Genomic DNA, 18,397 nt, shown 5'->3' with positions numbered 1-18,397 from the left:
CAGGTCGACTTCAGACTGCTGGACTGGCAGTGAGAATTTCAAGCCAGTGGATCTTAGTTTGCTAGGCTCTGTCTAGGTGGGATCCGCTGAGCTAGAGCGCTTGGCTCTGTGGCTTCAGCCCCCTTTCCTGGGGACTGAATGGTTCTGTCTCACTGGCATTCCAGGCGCCACTGGAGTATGAAAAAAACTGTACCTAGCTTGGTGTCTGCCCAAAGGGCTGCCCAATTTTGTGCTTGAAACCCAGGGTCCTGTTGGCATAGGCACCCTAGGGAATCTCCTGGTATGCAGGTTGGGAGCATTGTGTAAAAAGCGTAGTATCTGGCTGGAATGCACAGCTGGTGCTTTTTATAACCTTTTCCAACTCCAAAGTTATAAAAATATTCTATTATACAAGATTTATTGATTTGCCTTTTATACTTAAATCTACAGTCCACCTGGGATTGACCTTTGTGTATGGTGTGAGGTACAGGTCAACATTTTTTTTTTTTTTGAGGCAGAGTCTTGCTGTGTTGCCCAGGGTGGAGGCCCGTGGTGCTATCTCAGCTCACTGCAACCTCCGCCTCCCACATTCAAGTGATTCTCCTGCTTCAGCCTCTCTAGTAGCTGGGACTACAGGTGCCCGGCACCACACCCGGCTAATTTTTTGTATTTTTAGTAAAGACAGGGTTTCACTGTGTTAGCCAGGATGGTCTCCATCTCCTGACCTCATGATCCGCCCACCTTGGCCTCCCAAAGTGCAGGGATTACAGGTGTGAGCCACCATGCCTGGCCCAGGTCAACATTCTCATTCTTCCATACAGATATCCAAGTGATTAAACACTATTTATTGAAAATACTATCCTATCCCTACTGTTCTGCAGTGCCACCTTTAAAATAATTAAATCAGGTGGCCATTTATGTATTGGTCTGTTCCATTGGTCTATTTTTCTACTATTGTCGTAACTATTACAGCTTTATAACAATCCTATTAAATTATAGAGAAGACACCCAATCTTACAATTCTTCTTCAAGAAAACACTCCAGGCTATTCTTGAATGCTTTTTATTTCCACATAAATCTTTGAATTAGCTTGTCTATTTCCACACCAAAATAAATCTGTTGGGGAAATGAAAATTGTAGAGTAAGGAGTTCTAAGAATAACTGTCAGCCAGCGTGGTGGTGGTTCACGCCTGTAATCCCAGCACTTTGGGAGGCTGAGTCAGGCAGATCACGAGGCCAGGAGTTGGAGACCAGCCTGGCCAACGTAGTGAACCCTGTCTCTACTAAAAATACAAAAATTAGCCAGGCACGGTGGCATGCGCCTGTAGTCCCAGCTACTGGGGAGGTTGATGCAGGAGAATCGCTTGAACCAGGGAGGCAGAGGTTGCAGCGAGCTGAGATTGTGCCACTGCACACCAACCCGGGTGACAGTGTGAGACTTCATCTCAAAAAAAAAAAAAGAATAACTGTCAGAATCAACTTTATTGGAACTCTGGGGTCTAATTAAAAACTTAGAGCAACCAGAGGAGTGCTTTTAATGAAGAAAAAGGCTACTAAACTTTAAGAAAGCAGGGTGGTGTTTTTGCCTACCCATCAAACATCCCTTGTTCTCCAGCTTGGCAGCAGCCATAGAAACAAAGACCCCTATTCCTGGTGTGGCTTACTGGGCCCAGAGTGCAAAATACAGAACGTGTTCTCAAAAATTGTGGTTATGTTTTTTTGTTTGTGTGTGTGTGTGTGTGTGTGTGTGTTTGTCTTTGTTTTTGAGATGGAATCTTGCTCTGTCACCCAGACTGGAGTGCAGTGTCGTGATCTTGGCTCACTGCAACCTTCGCCTCGCAGATTCAAGTGATTCTCCTGCCTCAGCCTCCCAAGTTAACTGGGATTACAGGCGCCACCACCACACTCAGCTAATTTTTTTGTATTTTTAGTAGAGACAGGGTTCACTACGTTGGCCAGGCTGGTCTCGAACTCCTGACCTCAGGTGGTCCACTCACCTCGGCCTCCCAAAGTTCTGGGATTACAGGCATGAGCTATTGCACCTGGCCTGGTTGTGCATTTTGATCTGTCTGGTAGTTCCCTGAGGAACCTGCACAGAGGCTTGCCTTTATTTCACCCCTCTCCATGCCATCACAGGGATGGGCCAGCTTATGGGATTTAAAATCGTTTACAACCTGCAGCCACCTCAGGCAATAGATGGCAGACAAGGCAAGGACTGGCAAACCTAAAAATCTAGGTAGAATGAAGCTGAGGAGAAAGATACATGGGGATGTCTGAACAAATAGAGATTATCAAAAAAGAGAAAGATGACTAGTACTTACCAGGTGTTGGGGGTTGTGAAGGAAGTGACTGCTTGATAGATATGGGGTTTCCTTTTGCAGTGATGAAAATATTGTGGAAGTAGTGGCTGTACAATACGAAAGTACTAAATGTCACTAATGGTTAATTTATGTTGTGTGGATTTTTACCAAAATCATATTTTTTAAGTCTATTGGAATTTTGGCCGGGTGCGGTGGCTCACACCTGTAATCCCAGCACTTTGGGAGGCTGAGATAGGAGGATCACTTCAGCTCAGAAGTTTGAGACCAGCCAGGGCAACATAGCGAGACCCCATCTCTACAAAAAATAAAAAATTAAATTAAAAGTCTATTGAAATGTTGATTGGGATTGTATTGAATATTTAGCTCATTTTGAGGAAAACTGATACGACAATACTGAGAGCTCTAATTCATGAACATTTGTGGGAAATAGGGATAGGCTGCTTAGATCCCTCTTTAAGAAGGATTTACTACCCAATCTCAGGGACTGCAGTCCACAGACAGCCTCCAGCTGTGAGAATCTTCAGTGTCTACCCTAACTGCAAAGAACTGCCTGATCCTGGGTCAACCCTTTCCAGGGAATCCCACATCCAGTGATTGAGCAGAGTGTGGTGGGTGAGGAGATGGATCTAGAAGCCATTGTGATGTGCATCAACTCTTTTGGCAGTATTCACTTTAGAGGTCCCAGCAGGATTGGCCCAGGCTTTGTGTGGCTTACATTGCAGTTCAAACTCTTTTTCTGCCTAGTTCTTCTTCCCTCCCCTTTCTTCCATAGGTATTGAGCCCTAATAAACCTGTGGCACTCAAACTTCATATAAGCATCTTCTTTTGGAAAACCTAATTTAAAATATTATTTAGTTCTTCTAAATTTTCTCTCAACAAATGCTTTATAGTTTTCTGTAGAGAGACCTTGCATCTCTTTTGTTAGGTTTATAACTTGCTTTTTAATGCTCCTATAAATGGTAATTACAAAATTTTTATATTCTTATTTTTGATGCTATTATGTAGAAAGACAATCAATTTTTGTATATTAGCTTTGTTCCCAAAAACTTTGCAATCCTCATTTATTAATTCTAATAATGTGTACATTGATTATTTTGGATTTTCAGTATAAACAATCATGACATCCTCAATGAGTTTGTTTTTCCTTTTTCAAGCACAATACATTTTATTTCTTTTTCTTGCCAATATACACTGGCTGGAGTCTTCAGTAATGGTGAATAGAAGTGATAACCACTGTCTTATTTTGGATTTCAGAGGGAAGGATCAATATTTCATCATTAAGTATGAGGCGTGCTATTTTTGTTTGTTTTTATAGAATCCTTTTATCTGATTAAGGAAGTTTCCTTCTATTCCTGTTGAGCTAAAAGAGTTTTTTTATTTTGTTTTTAGAGGCCAGGTCTCACTCTGTTACCCAGGCTGGAGTGCAGTGGTGCCATCATCGCTCACTACAGCCTCAACCTCGTAGGCTCAAGTGATCCTTCCACCTCAGCCTCCCAAGTAGCTGGGACCCCAGGTGTGGGCCACCATGCCCAACTAATTAAAAAAAATTTTTTTTTGTAGAGACAGAGTCTTCTTATGTTGCCCAGACTGGTCTCAAATTCTTGTCCTCAAGCAATCCTCCTGCCTTGCTTGGCCTTTGAAAGTGCTAGCATTATAGACGTGAGCCACCATGCCCAGACAAGAGTCTTTTAGAAATCCAAGAACAGATGCTAAATTTTATGAGACCTTTTTTGCTTTAATTGAGATACTATTTTTCTTTTGTTCTTATTTTTTGTTTGAATGTTAAATCTTCTTAGCATTCCTAGAATAGGTACATTTTGGTTATGATTATCTTATCCCTTTAAAATATCACTGAATTTAGGTTGCTAATATTTGGTAAAAATATTTTCACCTGTGTTTCTGCAGCACATGTAATTTACGGTCTCTGTCAGATTTTGGTATCACATTTAACTGGCCTCCTAAGACAAATTGGGAATGTTTCTACTCTGTTTGCTTTCTGAATTTCTTTTTCACATTGTTATTTTGTCCTTAAATGTACTTTGTAAGGATTTACTAATAAAGCCATCTGTGCCAGGAGTTTTCTCCATGAAAAGATTTTAAATTACAATTTAGAATTATAGTTCTATTTCTATTTTGTATTTCTTCTTGTGCTAGCTTTGATAAGTTATATTTTTCTAGGAAGTTTTCATATAAATTTTCAAATTTATTAGCTTAAAATTATTCATAATACCTCTTATGATCTTTCTAATGTCTTAGAATCTGTAATAGTTATCTTTATTTTATTCCTTGTATTGGTTATTTGCGTCTCCTCTTTTTATTCTTGAGCAGTCTCTTTGGAGTTTATTACTTTTATTAGTCTTTTCCAAAAACAATTTTTAGCTTTGTTGTTTCTTTGTATTGTTCATTTGTGTCCTACCTCATCATTTTCTGCTGTTTATTATTTCCTTCTTTATATTTTCTTTGAATCCTGTTTGCTGTTGTTTTTCTAACTTTTTGAAATGGATGCTGAATTTATTGATTTGTAGCCTTTTCTGGTATATGTATTTAAGGACATAAATTTTTATCTAAGAATGGTTTTAGTTGCAGCTTACAAGTTTTGATATGTCATATTTTCATATCAAATTCAATTTAAAATATTTCAAAATTTCTACTTCATTTCAGTTATTTAGAATTGTACTTTTAAATTCCTGGACACTTGGAAATTAGCCAGTTATCTTTTTGTCCTCAGCCCTTATCTTGATTATGCTATACTTTCAATTCTCTGTTGTCTATTTTTTATTAATTTTTATCTGTACTTGAAAAGAATATATGTTTTCTAGTTATTGAGCATAGTATTGCATGGATGTCAATTAGGTCAAGTTTTTCAGTTATGTTGATCAAATCTTCTATAGCCTTGCTGAATATTTTTGTCTAGTTATACTATCAGTTACTGAGAGATATGTATTAAAAGCTTGCACTATGACTGAATATATGTCTATTTTTCTGGTAGTTTATATATATTTGAGACCATGTTATTAAGTGAATACTTAAGGTTATCGTATCTTTCTTGAATTGAACCTTTTTTTTTTTTTTTTTTTTTTGAGACGGAGTCTCGCTCTGTCGCCGGGGCTGGAGTGCAGTGGCCGGATCTCAGCTCACTGCAAGCTCCGCCTTTCAAGTTCACCCCATTCTCCTGCCTCAGCCTCCCAAGTAGCTGGGACTACAGGCACCCGCCACCTCGCCCGGCTAGTTTTTTGTATTTTTTAGTAGAGACGGGGTTTCACCATGTTAGCCAGGATGGTCTCAATCTCCTGACTTCGTGATCCGCCCGTCTCGGCCTCCCAAAGTGCTGGGCTTACAGGCTTGAGCCACCGCGCCCGGCTGAATTGAACCTTTTATCATCATAAAGTGTATCCCTTAAGGTCTCAAATTTCTGTTATTAATACAACCACACCACCTATCTCTTTTTTTTAAACAAATTAGAAAGTTTTATTGGCAGTAATATTGTGTTTCCTTTTTTTATTATCATACTTTAAGTTTTGGGATACATGTGCAGAATGTGCATGTTTGTTACATAGGTATACACATGCCATGGTGGTTTGCTGCACCCATCAACCTGTCATCTACATTAGGTATTTCTCCTAATGCTATCCCTCCCCTAGCCCTCCACCCACCGACAGGCCCCGGAGTGTGATGTTCCCCTCCCTATGTCCATGTGTTCGTTCTCACTGTTCAACTCCCATTATGAGTGAGAACATGTGCACACCAACTGTCTCTTATTTGCGTGGTATATCTTTCCTGTTATTTTACTTCCAACATTCTGAATCTTTACCTTTTTGCTGTGTCTTTTTGTAGGCAGCGGGGTGTTTGTTTGTTTGTTTGTTTATTTGAGACAGAGTCTCGTTCTGTTGCCCAGGCTAGAGTGAAGTGGCAGTATCTGTCTCAGCTCACTGCAACCTCTACCTCCCGGGTTCAAGCATTCTTGTGCCCCAGCCTCCGCAGTAGTTGGAATTACAGGCATGCGCCACCACGCCCAGCTAATTTTTTGTATTTTTAGTAGAGATGGGGTTTTGCCATGTTGCCCAGGCTGGTCTCAAACTCCTGAACTCAGGCAATCCTCCCACCTTTGCCTCCCAAAGTGCTAGGATTACAGGCGTGAGCCTCTGTACCTGGCCTGGCAGCAGGTTGTTAGCTAACATTTTTTATCCAGTAGGATACTCTTTGTCTTTTGTCATAACATTTACTTCATTCACATGTAATGTAATTACTGATATTTGGGAATTTAAATCTACCCTGTTACTATTTACTCTCTTTATGTCTCAGACGTTCTACATTCTTTTTCAACATGTTATGGCCTTCTATGGGAATGAGTTTTTTTGTTTTATATTTTTCTCTATGTATTATCATTCTTTTACACTTATTCAAGAGATTGCAACATGCATATTTGACTTATGAAATCATATATAGTTTTGCATTTTTATCTTCTCCCAGACAATGCACTTATTTCTCATTATCCCCTTTGACTTACATACTCTGGCTGTTATACTTTTAAATTCTCTATTGATGGATCTTATGGTAAGAGTACATTTAATTCAATAAGAAGCTGCCAAACTTTTTCCAAAGTTGCTGTGCTATTTTGCATTCCCACCAGCAAAGAATTACCGCTCCACATCCTTGCTAGCATCTAGTGTTGTCAGTATTTGAATTTGGCCCTTCTAACAGGTGTATAGAGGTATCTCATTGTTTTTGTTTTGTTGTTGTTGTTGTTTTGAGATGGAGTCTCTGTCGCCCAGGCTGGAGTGCAGTGGCACAATCTGGGCTCATTGCAACCTCTGCCTCCCAGATTCAAGTGATTCTCCTGCCTCAGTGTCCTGAGTAGCTGGGATTCACACCCCATCACACCCATCTTAATTTTTGCATTTTTAGTAGAGACAGGGTTTCACCATGTTAGCCATGGCTGGTCTCAAACACCTGACTTCAAGTGATCCACCTGCGTCAGTCTCCCAAAGTGCTGTGATTGCAGGCTTGAGCCACTATGCCCGGGCCCTCATTGTTGTTTTAATTTGTAATTCCCTAATGACATACAACGCTGACCATCTTTTCATATGCTTATGTGTCGTCTGTATATCTTCTCTAGTGAGATAGCTTTACAGGTCCTTTGCCCATTTTTAATTCAGATTGTTTGTTTTCTTATAGTGAAGGTTAAAGAGTTCTTTGTATATTTTAAATACCAGCCCTTTATCAGATATGTGTTTTGCAAGTATTTTCTTCCCAGTTTATGACTTGTCTTTTCATTATCTTAATGCCCTTCATTTAATACAACTTTTTAATGAAGTCCATCCTATCTATTATGCTTTTGGTGTTATATCTAAAAAGTCATTACCAAACCCAAGCTCACCTAGATTTCCTCCTGTGTTACCTTCTAAGAGTTATACAGTTTTGCATTTTATATTTAAGTTATCATCCATTTTCAGTTACTGTTTTGTGAAAGGTGTAAGATCTTTGTCTAGATTTTTTTTTTCTTGAACGTGGATTCCCACAATGTCCAAATGGTGTTCCAGCACCATTTGTTGAAGACTATTCTTTCTCCACTAAATTGCCTTTGCTCCTTTGTCAGAGAATAGTTAACTAAGTTTGTGTGGGTCTGTTTCTGGGCTCTCTGTTCTGTTCCGTTGATTTATTTGTCTATTCTTTCACCAATACCACACTGTCTTGATTATTGTAGTTTCATGGTAAGTCTTGAAGTTGGGTAGTGTCAATTCTCCAACTTTGTTGTTCACCTTCAATATTATAGTGGCTATTCTGGGTCTTTTGCCTTTCCACTTAAAATTTATAATCAGTTTGTCCTTATACATAAAATAAGTTCCTGGGATTTTGATTGAGATTGCATCGAAGCTATAGATCAAGAAAGAAGGGAAGAGCAGACATCTCGACAATATTGAGTCTTCCAATTCGGGTGTATGGAATCTCTCTCCATTCATTTAAATCTTCTTTGATTTCCTTCATCACAGTCTTGTAGTTTCCCTCATATCGATTTTTATGTATTTTGTTAGATTTATACCTAAGTATTTTACTTTTTTAGGTGCTGATATAAATGACATTGTGTTTTAAAATTTCAAATTCCGGTTGCTTATTGCTGGTTTATAATAAAGCAGTTGATTAGTGTATTAACCTTATGATTCATTGGGATTTTTTAACATAGACAATCATGTAATCTGTGGACAAAGACAGTTCTTTTTCCCCCTTCTCAATCTGTATACTTTTCATTTCCCTTTCTTGTTTTATTGCATTAGCTAGGACTTCCAGTGTGATGTTGAATAAAAAAGGTGAGGGGACATCTTTGTAGGAAAACATTTAGTTTCTCACCATTAAGTATGATGTCAGGTGTATGTTTCTTGTAGATATTATTAAGTAGAGGAAGTTCCCCTCTAGTCCTAGTTTGCTAACGTTTTTATCATGAATGGGTGTTGGATTTGTGCTAAAATTGGTTTATTATCCTTTTTAGTGTCCATGCAATCAGTAGTGATGACCTGTATTTTGTTTCTTTTTTTTCTTCACCATTTTCATTCTTTCCAAATTTTATTCCAAAAAAAAGGGGATGTGTGTGGAAGATTAAGATGTCCATGAAGAATAACCCATCATCATGACAATAAAGTATTCAATTAGACAGAAATGACAAGGACCATTTCTGATATTAGTAATGTGTAGTATCTGTCTTTTTTTCTTAGTTACCCTAGCCAGAAGCTTACCAATTTTATTGATCTTTTCAAACCAGCTTTTTGTTTCTTTTCTCTCTAGATTTCTTATTATCAATTTCATTGATTTCTGCTCTAATCTTTATTATTTATTTTCTTCTGCTTGCTTTGAATTTAATTTTCTTTGCTTTTCTAGTCCCTCAAGGCAGAACATTAGATTATTTCATTCAGATCTTTTTTGTTTTCTAATACACACATTCAGTACTATAAATTTTCCTGTAAGCTCTGTTTTTGCTGAATCCCTCGAATTTTAGTCAGTTGTATTTTCATTTTCATTTATTTCAAAGTATTTTTAACTTCTCTTGAGACTCTTTATTTGACCTACTTGTTATTTAGAAGTGTGTTATTTAATTCTCAAGTTTTGGAGTTTTCCAGCTATCTCTCTGTTACTGATTTCTAGTTTAATACTATTGAGGTATGAGAGTATATTTTGTATGATTTCTATTCCTTTTAAATTTGTTAAGATAGGCCCATATATGACAAATCCACAGCTAATATTGTATGGAATAGGGAAAAGTTGAAAGCACTTCCTGTAAGAACTGGAAAAAGACAAGGATGCTCATTATTACCACTCGTATTCAGGACAGTATTGAAGTCCTAGCCAGAGCAATCAGGCAAGAGAAGGAAATAAAAGGCATTCAAATGGGAAAATAAGAAGTCAGATTCTCTTTTTTTTTTTTTTACTGATGACATGATCTTATATATATATCAAATGTTCTGATATAGAAGTGGGTGCTAAAAATGTATACACATGAAGGTAGAGAGTGGAGTGATAGACAATGGAGAGTTGGAAGGATGAGCTGATTGGAGGGAAGTGGATGATGAGAAATTAGTTAATGGATACAATGTACATTAATTGGGTGATGGATACTCTAAAAGTCCCGACTTGACCACTCTGCATTCTATGTTTGTAACAAAATTGCACATGTGCTGCATAAATTTGTACAAATAAAAAAATGTGTTAAGGTGTGTTTTATGGCCCAAAACGTGGTCTGTCTTGCCAAATAATTTGTCTGTGCTTGAGAAGAATATGTATTCTGTTGTTCGAAGAAGTGTTTTATAAATGTAAATTGGATCCAGTTAATTTATGCTGCTGTTCAGTTCAATTATGGCCTTCCTGGTTTTCTGCCTTGCTGAATCTGTCAATTACCGATAGAGGGTTATTGAAATCTCCAATTATAATAGTAAATTACTATATTTTTTCTTGCAGTTTTATCAGTTTTTGCTTCACATATTTTCCTGCTTTGTTGTTAAGTACTTACATTATCATCATGTAATGCTCCATTTAGTCCTGACAGTTTTCCTTGATCTGAATTTGGCCTTGTCTGAAATTAGTATAGCAGTTTGGCTTTCATTCTATTAGTATCATATGTCTTTCTTCTTCTTCTTCTTTCTTCTTTCTTCCTCTTCAATAAAGCCTCACTCTGTTGTCCAGGTTGGAGTGCGGTGGTGTCATAATGGGTCACTGCAGCCCTTGACCTCCCAGGCTCAAGTGATCCTCCCGCCCCAGCCTCTGAAGTAGCTGGAACTACTGGTGCATGCCACCACACCCAGCTAATTTTAAATTTTTTTATGTAGACTCAAAGTCTCACTATATTGCCCAGGTTGGTCTTTGTTCTTTTCTTTGTTATTAATCTGTGTCTTTATATTTAAAGTGGATTGCTTGTGGATAACATATAGTTGGGTCTTGATTTTTTATTCACTCTGACAGTCTCTGATATGCCCTTTTTAATTGGTATAGGTAGATCATTGACATTTAAAGTTGTTGATATAGTTCGATTGATATTTATTCTATTTGTAATTGTTTCCTGTTTGTTGCCTTTTTTTTTTTTCTTCTGTATTCCTTTCTTTTTCTGCCTTCTCTGGTTTTAAGTGAGCATTTTATATGATTTCCTGTGTATGTTTTACATGTAAATAGACTAAAGAACCCAAATGAAAGCAAAGGTTGTCAGACTGACAAAAACCCTATCTATTTATTATTTTTCAGGCATACTTTAAACAATAAGAATACCAAACAATAAGAATAAGACTGGCCGGGCGCGGTGGCTCAAGCCTGTAATCCCAGCACTTTGGGAGGCCGAGACGGGCGGATCACGAGGTCAGGAGATCGAGACCATCCTGGCTAACACTGTGAAACCCCGTCTCTACTAAAAAATACAAAAAACTAGCCGGGCGAGGTGGCGGGCGCCTGTAGTCCCAGCTACTCCGGAGGCTGAGGCAGGAGAGTGGCGTAAACCTGGGAGGCGGAGCTTGCAGTGAGCTGAGATCCGGCCACTGCACTCCAGTCCGGGAGACAGAGCCAGACTCCGTCTCAAAAAAAAAAAAAAAAAAAAAAAAAAAAAAGAATAAGACAATGGAAAAATATACATCATGCAAACTTTAATTAAAAGAAAGTCAGACCAGGCATGGTGGCTCACGCCTATAATCCCAACACTTTGGGAGGCCAAGGTGGGTGGATAACTTGAGGTCAGGCATTTGAGACCAGCTTGGCCAACATGGTGAAACCCTGTTTCTACTAAAAATACAAAATTTAGTCAGGCAAAAGTTAGTCCCAGCTACTCGGGAAGCTGAGGCAGGAAAATCACTTGAACCCGGTAGGGGGAGGTTGCAGTTAGCTGAGATCACACCACTGCACTCCAGCCTGGATGACAGAGTGAGACTCCATCTCAAAAAAAAAAAAAGAAAAAAAAGAAAATCAGTGTCATTATGTTAGTATTGGACAAATTAAGCTTTAAGGGATAAAGTTTGTGAGCTATAAAGAGGGCAGTTTCATAATGATAGAGTAAGTTCAACAGAAAAATATAAAAATTCTGTACTTATAAGACAAAAATTTACATAATTACCAGAAGAAATATAGTAATTATCAAGCATAGTCAAATATTTTAACACAGCTCTCTTGGTAACTGATAGAAACAAGCATGCAAAAAAATTTAGTACAGATATTATAGATTTTAAATTCTTTACCTAATTGATATATAGAGAGAACACTGTCACTACTCTTGCAACACTGCAAAATGTCTGAAGTTCTGCAAAAGTAATGTTGTTTTTAAGTGCACAGAAAATGTTTCCCATAATAGGTCACATGCTTGGATTTAATGAAAGTCTCAACAAATTTCCAAGGTTTGAAATCACAGAGAATGTTTTCTAGTCTCAGTGGAATTAAACAAAAAATTAATGAGAGTACAGAAGTAGAAAACAACCAAATTTTTGCAAATTAAGCACATGAGATTAAATAATCTATGGATTAAAAGAGAAAATTAGAATATATTTTATACTAAGTCATAATGAAAATATGACATCAAAACTTGTGGAATGTATCTAAAGTAGAGCTCAGACAGAAATTTATACCTCTAAATGCAAATATTAGAAAAGAAGAAAAATTAAAAATCAGTTTACTAAGTTTATACTTCAAGCTAGAAAAAGATAACCAAATTAATCCCAAAGAAAGTAAAAGGTAGGGGGCCGGGCATGGTGGCTCATGCCAGCAATCCCAGCAGTTTGGGAGGCAGAAGCAGGGGGATCACGAGGTCAGGAGTTTGAGACCAGCCTGACCAACATGGTGAAACCCCGTCTCTACTAAAACTACAAAAAAATTAGCTAGTCGTGGTCATGCGCACTTCTGATCCCACCTACTTAGGAGGCTGAGGTAGGAGAATCACTTGAACTCAGGAGGCAGAGGTTGTAGTGAGCCAAGATCGGGCCACTGCACCCTAGATTGGGTGACAGAGCAAGACTCTGTCTCAAAAAAAGAAAAAAAAAAAAAAAACAGTAAAAGGAAGGAAATAGTGAAGATAAAATCAGATATCAATGAATAGAAAGTAGAAGTGGCTGGCAGGGTGGTTTACACCTGTAATCCCAGCACTTTGGGAAGCCAAGGTGCATAGATGGCTTGAGTCCAGGAGTTTGGGACCAGCCTGGGCAACATGGAGAAACCCCTTACCTACAAAAAATAAAAAAAAATTAGCCTGTCACGGTGGTGCATGCCTGTAGTCCCAGCTACTTGGAATGGTTAGGTAGAAGGATCAGTTGAGCCAGAGAGGTTGAGGCTGCATTGAACCATGATGGTGCCACTATGCAAGTAAAAGCCAGTTGGTTCACTGAATAGGTTAATAAAATTGATAAACCACTAGCATGATTGATAGATCCATATGGCCAATAAGCATATGCAAGATGCTCAGCATGTAGTCATAAGAAAATACAAATAAAAACTACAGTGAGCTACCATTATAACCCCACCAGAATGGCTAAAATTAGACGGATTGACAGTACCAAATGTTGATAAGGAGACGGAGCAACCAGAACTCTCATATGTTGCTGGTACGGGGTTGTTACAAAAATTTGGAAAACTCTTTGGTAATCAGTAGTACAGCAAATTACAGATGCTCCTTGGCTTATCGCAGTGTTATGTTAAGATAAACTCATCGTAAAGTGAAAATATCATAAGTAAAAACTGCATTAAATACACCTAACCTGCCAAACATAACTTACCAGTTTAACTTAGTCTATACTGTAGAGCAGCAGTCCTAACTTTTTGGTGCCAGGGACTGGTTTAGTGGAAGATAATTTTACCACAGACTTGGGATATGGAGGATGGTTTTGGGATGAAATTGTTCCACTGCAGATCACCAGGCATAGATTCTCATAAGGCGTGTGCAACCTAGATCCTGTGCATGTGCAGTTCACAAGCGTGTTTGTGCGCCTGTGAGAATCTAATGCTGCTGCTGATCTGACAGGACGGGGACCTCAGGCAGTAATGCTCCTGCTGTGTGGCTCAGTCCTAACAGGCCACGGACTGGTACCAGTTCATGGCCTGGGGGTTGGGGACCCCTGTTGTAGAGTATCAGTTGTTTACCCTCATGATCATGTGATCTTACTGGAAGCTGTGGCTTACTGCCACTGCCCAGCATCACGACAAGAGCATCATACCACATATTGCTAGCCTGGGAAAAGATCAAAATTCAAAATTTGAAGTATGATTTCTACTGAATGCATATCACTTTCACACCATTGTAGTCAAAACTGTAAGTTGAACCGCTGTAAGTCGGGGCCATCGATATACTTACGTACCATATATATCTCATGACCTCTCATATTTCATTTCTGGGTATGTAACAAAGAGAAATGATTGCTATAACCCACAGAAGACATGAAAATGAATGTTCACAGTACTTTTATTCATTTTAACCCAAAACTAGAGACATATCAAATGTCCAACAATAATATAAATTGTTATATATTCTATTATATGATGGAATGGTAGATAGCAGTGAAAGAGAACTAACTGCTGCTATCTACAACTACATACATGAATCTTAGAGATTTATCACAGGTTCATGCTGAGCAAAAGAAGCCAAGCACAAGAGAGTACAATACATATGTAAAAATTCATGGAGCTGTACACTTCAGATCTGTCCACCTTAGCGAAAAAATTTGTATATGTATATTATTACAGTTCAAATAAAAGCGATTCTCCTGCCTCAGCCTCTAGAGTAGCTGGAATTAACAGGCACCCAACACCACACCCAGCTAATTTTTGTATTTTTAGTAGAGACGGGGTTTTACCATGTTGGCCAGGCTGGCTTCAGAACTCCTTACCTCAAACAATCCACCCTCCTCAGCCTCCCAAAGTGTTGGGATTACAGGTGTGAACCACCACGCCTAGCCGAGAATTTTAAACAAGGATTTTTAAATTTAACAATAGCTAATTAGAAAAGGTCATCTACTGTTGAATTTAGGTTGCTCATAATTTTTTCTTTGAATTTACCTGTAAGATAATATTTTATATGTAATATTTGACGACTTATTTAAAAGTTAAATTTTATGAGTAAAAAATTACTTGGCTTTTATGTTTATATGTTGTATAAAGAGGAAACAGTTTGGTATCATTTTTTCATTTACCATAGAAGCTGTGTTAGTTATTGATGTCCATAAGAAATCAAGTACTTAGCTTATAAAATATTTACAAATTACAAAAAAACTTTTTTTAATGGCTCAGCACCTTGGCTCATGCCTGTAATCTCAGCACTTTGGGAGGCCAAGACAGGCGTATCAGTTGAGGCCAAAAATTCGAGACCAACCTGGCAACATAGACTCTTGTCTCTACATGAAAAAACAAACAAACAAACAAACAAACAAAATTAACCAGGCATGGTGGTGCATACCTGTAGTCTCAGCTATTTGGGAGGCCGAGATGGGAGCATCACTTGAGCCCAAGAGGTTAAGGCTGCAATGAGCTGAGATTGTGCCACCACACTCCAGCCTGGGCAACAAAGTGAAATCCCATCTCAAAAAAATTTTTTAAACAATTTTTCTAATTTAAAATTGATTGTCTGAGGTTGATTCACTTGACCTATTTCCTAAATAGTCAATATTTAGCAATTATTTAAAATAATAGCGTGAGAAGTAGTGAATTGATACATACAGAATCCTGAAGAGTAATATATAAGAATGATATATTTTCTTATAGGCAGAGCTTCTAGATGCTGCTGCTGGCATTCATGTGCGATTCAGATTAGGTGGAGTAAGTATGGATGAATGCTTATTTAAAGCACATTTTTATGAAATTGAAACAATGTAATTTTTAAAATGTAAAACATTTTTTTAGTTAACATTACAATGGTTCTTTGAACTTTTCCATCTACAGGTTAAATTTCCACCTGATATATACTATAAGATTTTTACTCACAGACCTATTGAAGATCTGTGTGCTAACAGCCCTAGAAATTATGCAAAACTTCCAGCAAAGCATATATCTCATAATAAAAATGATCATCTTCAGGAAGAGGATCATAGTGGCTGGTATCATCGTGTAGAAAACAATGGCTGGAGGCCAGTTTCTGATACAGTAAGAAAAATGTTAACTTTTCATCTTATGTATTTAGAAACCCATTTGTATTTTTGTAATAAATCCTAGCAATTTAATTGATACATTTTGCTTGAGTTAGCTACTTAGGGGTTGCTAATAATACTTCAAGGCACAGCAATTTATCTTTTTATTACATTTAATTTTACTTTTAATTATCCACTTTGAATCTAGGCCATCTTTAGATACTCTCTGGTACTTAGCAGATTATATACTCAGTATGCAGATTGTAGAATGTGGTATGTTGAATATATTAACACTAAGTATGACCAGGCACTGTGGCTCATGCCTGTAATCCCAGCACTTTGAGCTGAGATGGCACCACTGCACTCCAGCCTGGGCAACAGAGTGAGACTCTGTCTCAAAAAAAAAAAAAACAACAACAACAAAAACAAACAAAAGAATATACCAAGTATGAAAAGTAAAAATGATCAAGGTATGAATTCATTCATTTGTTTAATAAACTATTGCATATCAACCATATACCAGACATTGTTCTGGATGCAGGGGATAGACTTAAGTAGTTTGCCTTTCAATTAGGGAGACAGTCAAGTAAACAGGATATTTCAGTACAGTGTAGTAAATATGTTAAGTGGTTTCATAAGGGCAAATATATAGTGTTTGGAAGGATTAACAAACTCTCCTTATTATTTAGGGTATGTGTGATAGAGCAGGGGGAATGAGCTGGAGGGTGAACATAGACAACCAGTTAGGAGAAAGTGTCATAACGGGGAAACCACAAAGTCTTAGGACATGGTACAGGGACAGAATTCTGCATTCCTGAAGGGTGGCTGTACTCCTTGAGAATTAGAGTCATCAAAAGCCATCAGCACTAAGAGTAGGTCAGGTCTATTCATATGAGAAGATGAGACATTCTTAGAATATATCTGTTTATCCATTCAACAAATAGTTATTAAGTACCTCAGTACACTAGTACTTTGTTGGTCTATCTGTAGCATGTGCTTCTGAAGGCTGAGTGTACTACTCACCCATAACTTAATTAGAAATACCTTGAAAGTATCTATCCTCTCCTCTGTTTCTGTCTTGGCATATTCCTACTGAACACACAGAAGTTCTTTTCTGTTGCCAGATAACCTCACAATCAATATTTCAACATTTTGTACATTCGTTTTTGTTTCTCAATAGTTTTGGCTATCTACTGACGGTATAGTGGTAGAAGACAAAAAGGAAAGTGAATTCCATTTCTCTAAACTGAAGAGAAGGCAAGACTTGGAAAAGAAAAGAAAACTTAGAAAAATAGAGTGGATGAGGCAAATGTAAGTTGATGAAATACTTACTAAGGAAATATGTAGTATTTGGGGAAAAAAACAAATTTGAAATGAGGTATTGCTCCTCACAAGAGGGCATTAGCTGCAGGGGGTCTGCCTGCAGACCCTGACCCAAACGATGAATGAATAAAATGCACACTGACACACAGATATTCTGTTTTGCCCATCCTGCTGAGTGTCTGACCGCCTACACACCAAGAGAGGCTTGTCACTGCAGCTGGCCCCAGTCAGCTAGGGAGACTCATATTTATTCATTAAGATTAGTTAACAAAAGCTTGAGTCAACGCCATTAGAGGGTAACTGACATTGTGGACTTCCCCAGTAAAAAGCACACATCAAAGTCTTGTCTTAAGACCACATGAGTAAACAAGCTAACTAGATAACACTTCCCCATATCCCGTTGTTTACTACTTTAAACTTTTTAACTAAAGGAAGTGGGACCAGGCCGCCTTCGGCGGGGTCTATTACCGAAGTCATGTGAAAACCCTTAGGCCTTCCAAAAAGGTTTTGTGGCCATCATAACTAATATTTTTCCCAGCAGCCTGATCGAATCCCAACATTGGAGAACTATACCGCCTGATTTCAAGACTTACAAAGCTACTGTAATCATGACATTGTAGTACTGGCATATAGACAGACATATAGGTCAATGGAACAGAATATGGAATTGTGAAATAAACCCCCATGTGGCTGGGCATGGTGGCTCACGTCTGTAATCCCAGCACTTTGGGAGGCCGAGGTGGGCGGATCACGAGGTCCGGAGATTGAGACCATCCTGGCTTACATGGTGAAACCCCGTCTCTAGTTAAAAGAAAAAAAAAAATTAGCCGGGAGTAGTGGCGGGCGCCTGTAGTCCCAGCTACTCGGGAGGCTGAGGCTGGAGAATGGCGTGAGCCTGGGAGGGGGAGCTTTCAGTGAGCCGAGATCAAGCCACTGCACTCCAGCCTGGGCGACAGAGCGAGACTCCCTCTCAAAACAAACAAACAAAAGTATCAAAGACAGAAAGTGGAAGTTACAAGGCTTTTTAAGGCCTTATCTTGGAAGTCACAGCAACATTTATTCTGCATTCTGTTGGTCAAACTCAAGTCCTAACAGGCCTAAGGGGGTCAAGTAAAAGGTGGGACTCACAGGAAGTTCCATATACATTACAGCTTCACTTGCAGTACAGAGGAGAAGGGAAATCCTTCCACCGGGATAGAACCTCAAGTAGCA

General features: G+C 38.4%; 1 protein-coding gene across 3 annotated transcripts in view; it reads left to right on the top strand.

The window, feature by feature from the left end:
* The window catches only part of C13H11orf65 (chromosome 13 C11orf65 homolog), a 132,226-nt gene that overhangs the window by 28,394 nt on the left and 85,435 nt on the right, over positions 1-18,397 (top strand). For 2 of the 3 annotated variants that reach the window (XM_023208187.1, XM_023208188.2), the window contains 3 exons: positions 15,501-15,554; positions 15,678-15,878; positions 17,043-17,173. In XM_023208187.1, coding sequence (XP_023063955.1) covers positions 15,501-15,554; positions 15,678-15,878; positions 17,043-17,173 — 386 coding nt within the window. The remainder of the gene's footprint in view (positions 1-15,500; positions 15,555-15,677; positions 15,879-17,042; positions 17,174-18,397) is intronic. The other variant, XM_023208190.1, reaches the window with a different exon arrangement.

This window comes from Piliocolobus tephrosceles, chromosome 13 (assembly GCF_002776525.5).
Source record: "Piliocolobus tephrosceles isolate RC106 chromosome 13, ASM277652v3, whole genome shotgun sequence".
Lineage (NCBI taxonomy): Eukaryota > Metazoa > Chordata > Mammalia > Primates > Cercopithecidae > Piliocolobus > Piliocolobus tephrosceles.
The sequence above is the reverse complement of the archived record's forward strand: the minus strand, read 5'-3'. Positions and strand labels throughout refer to the sequence as shown.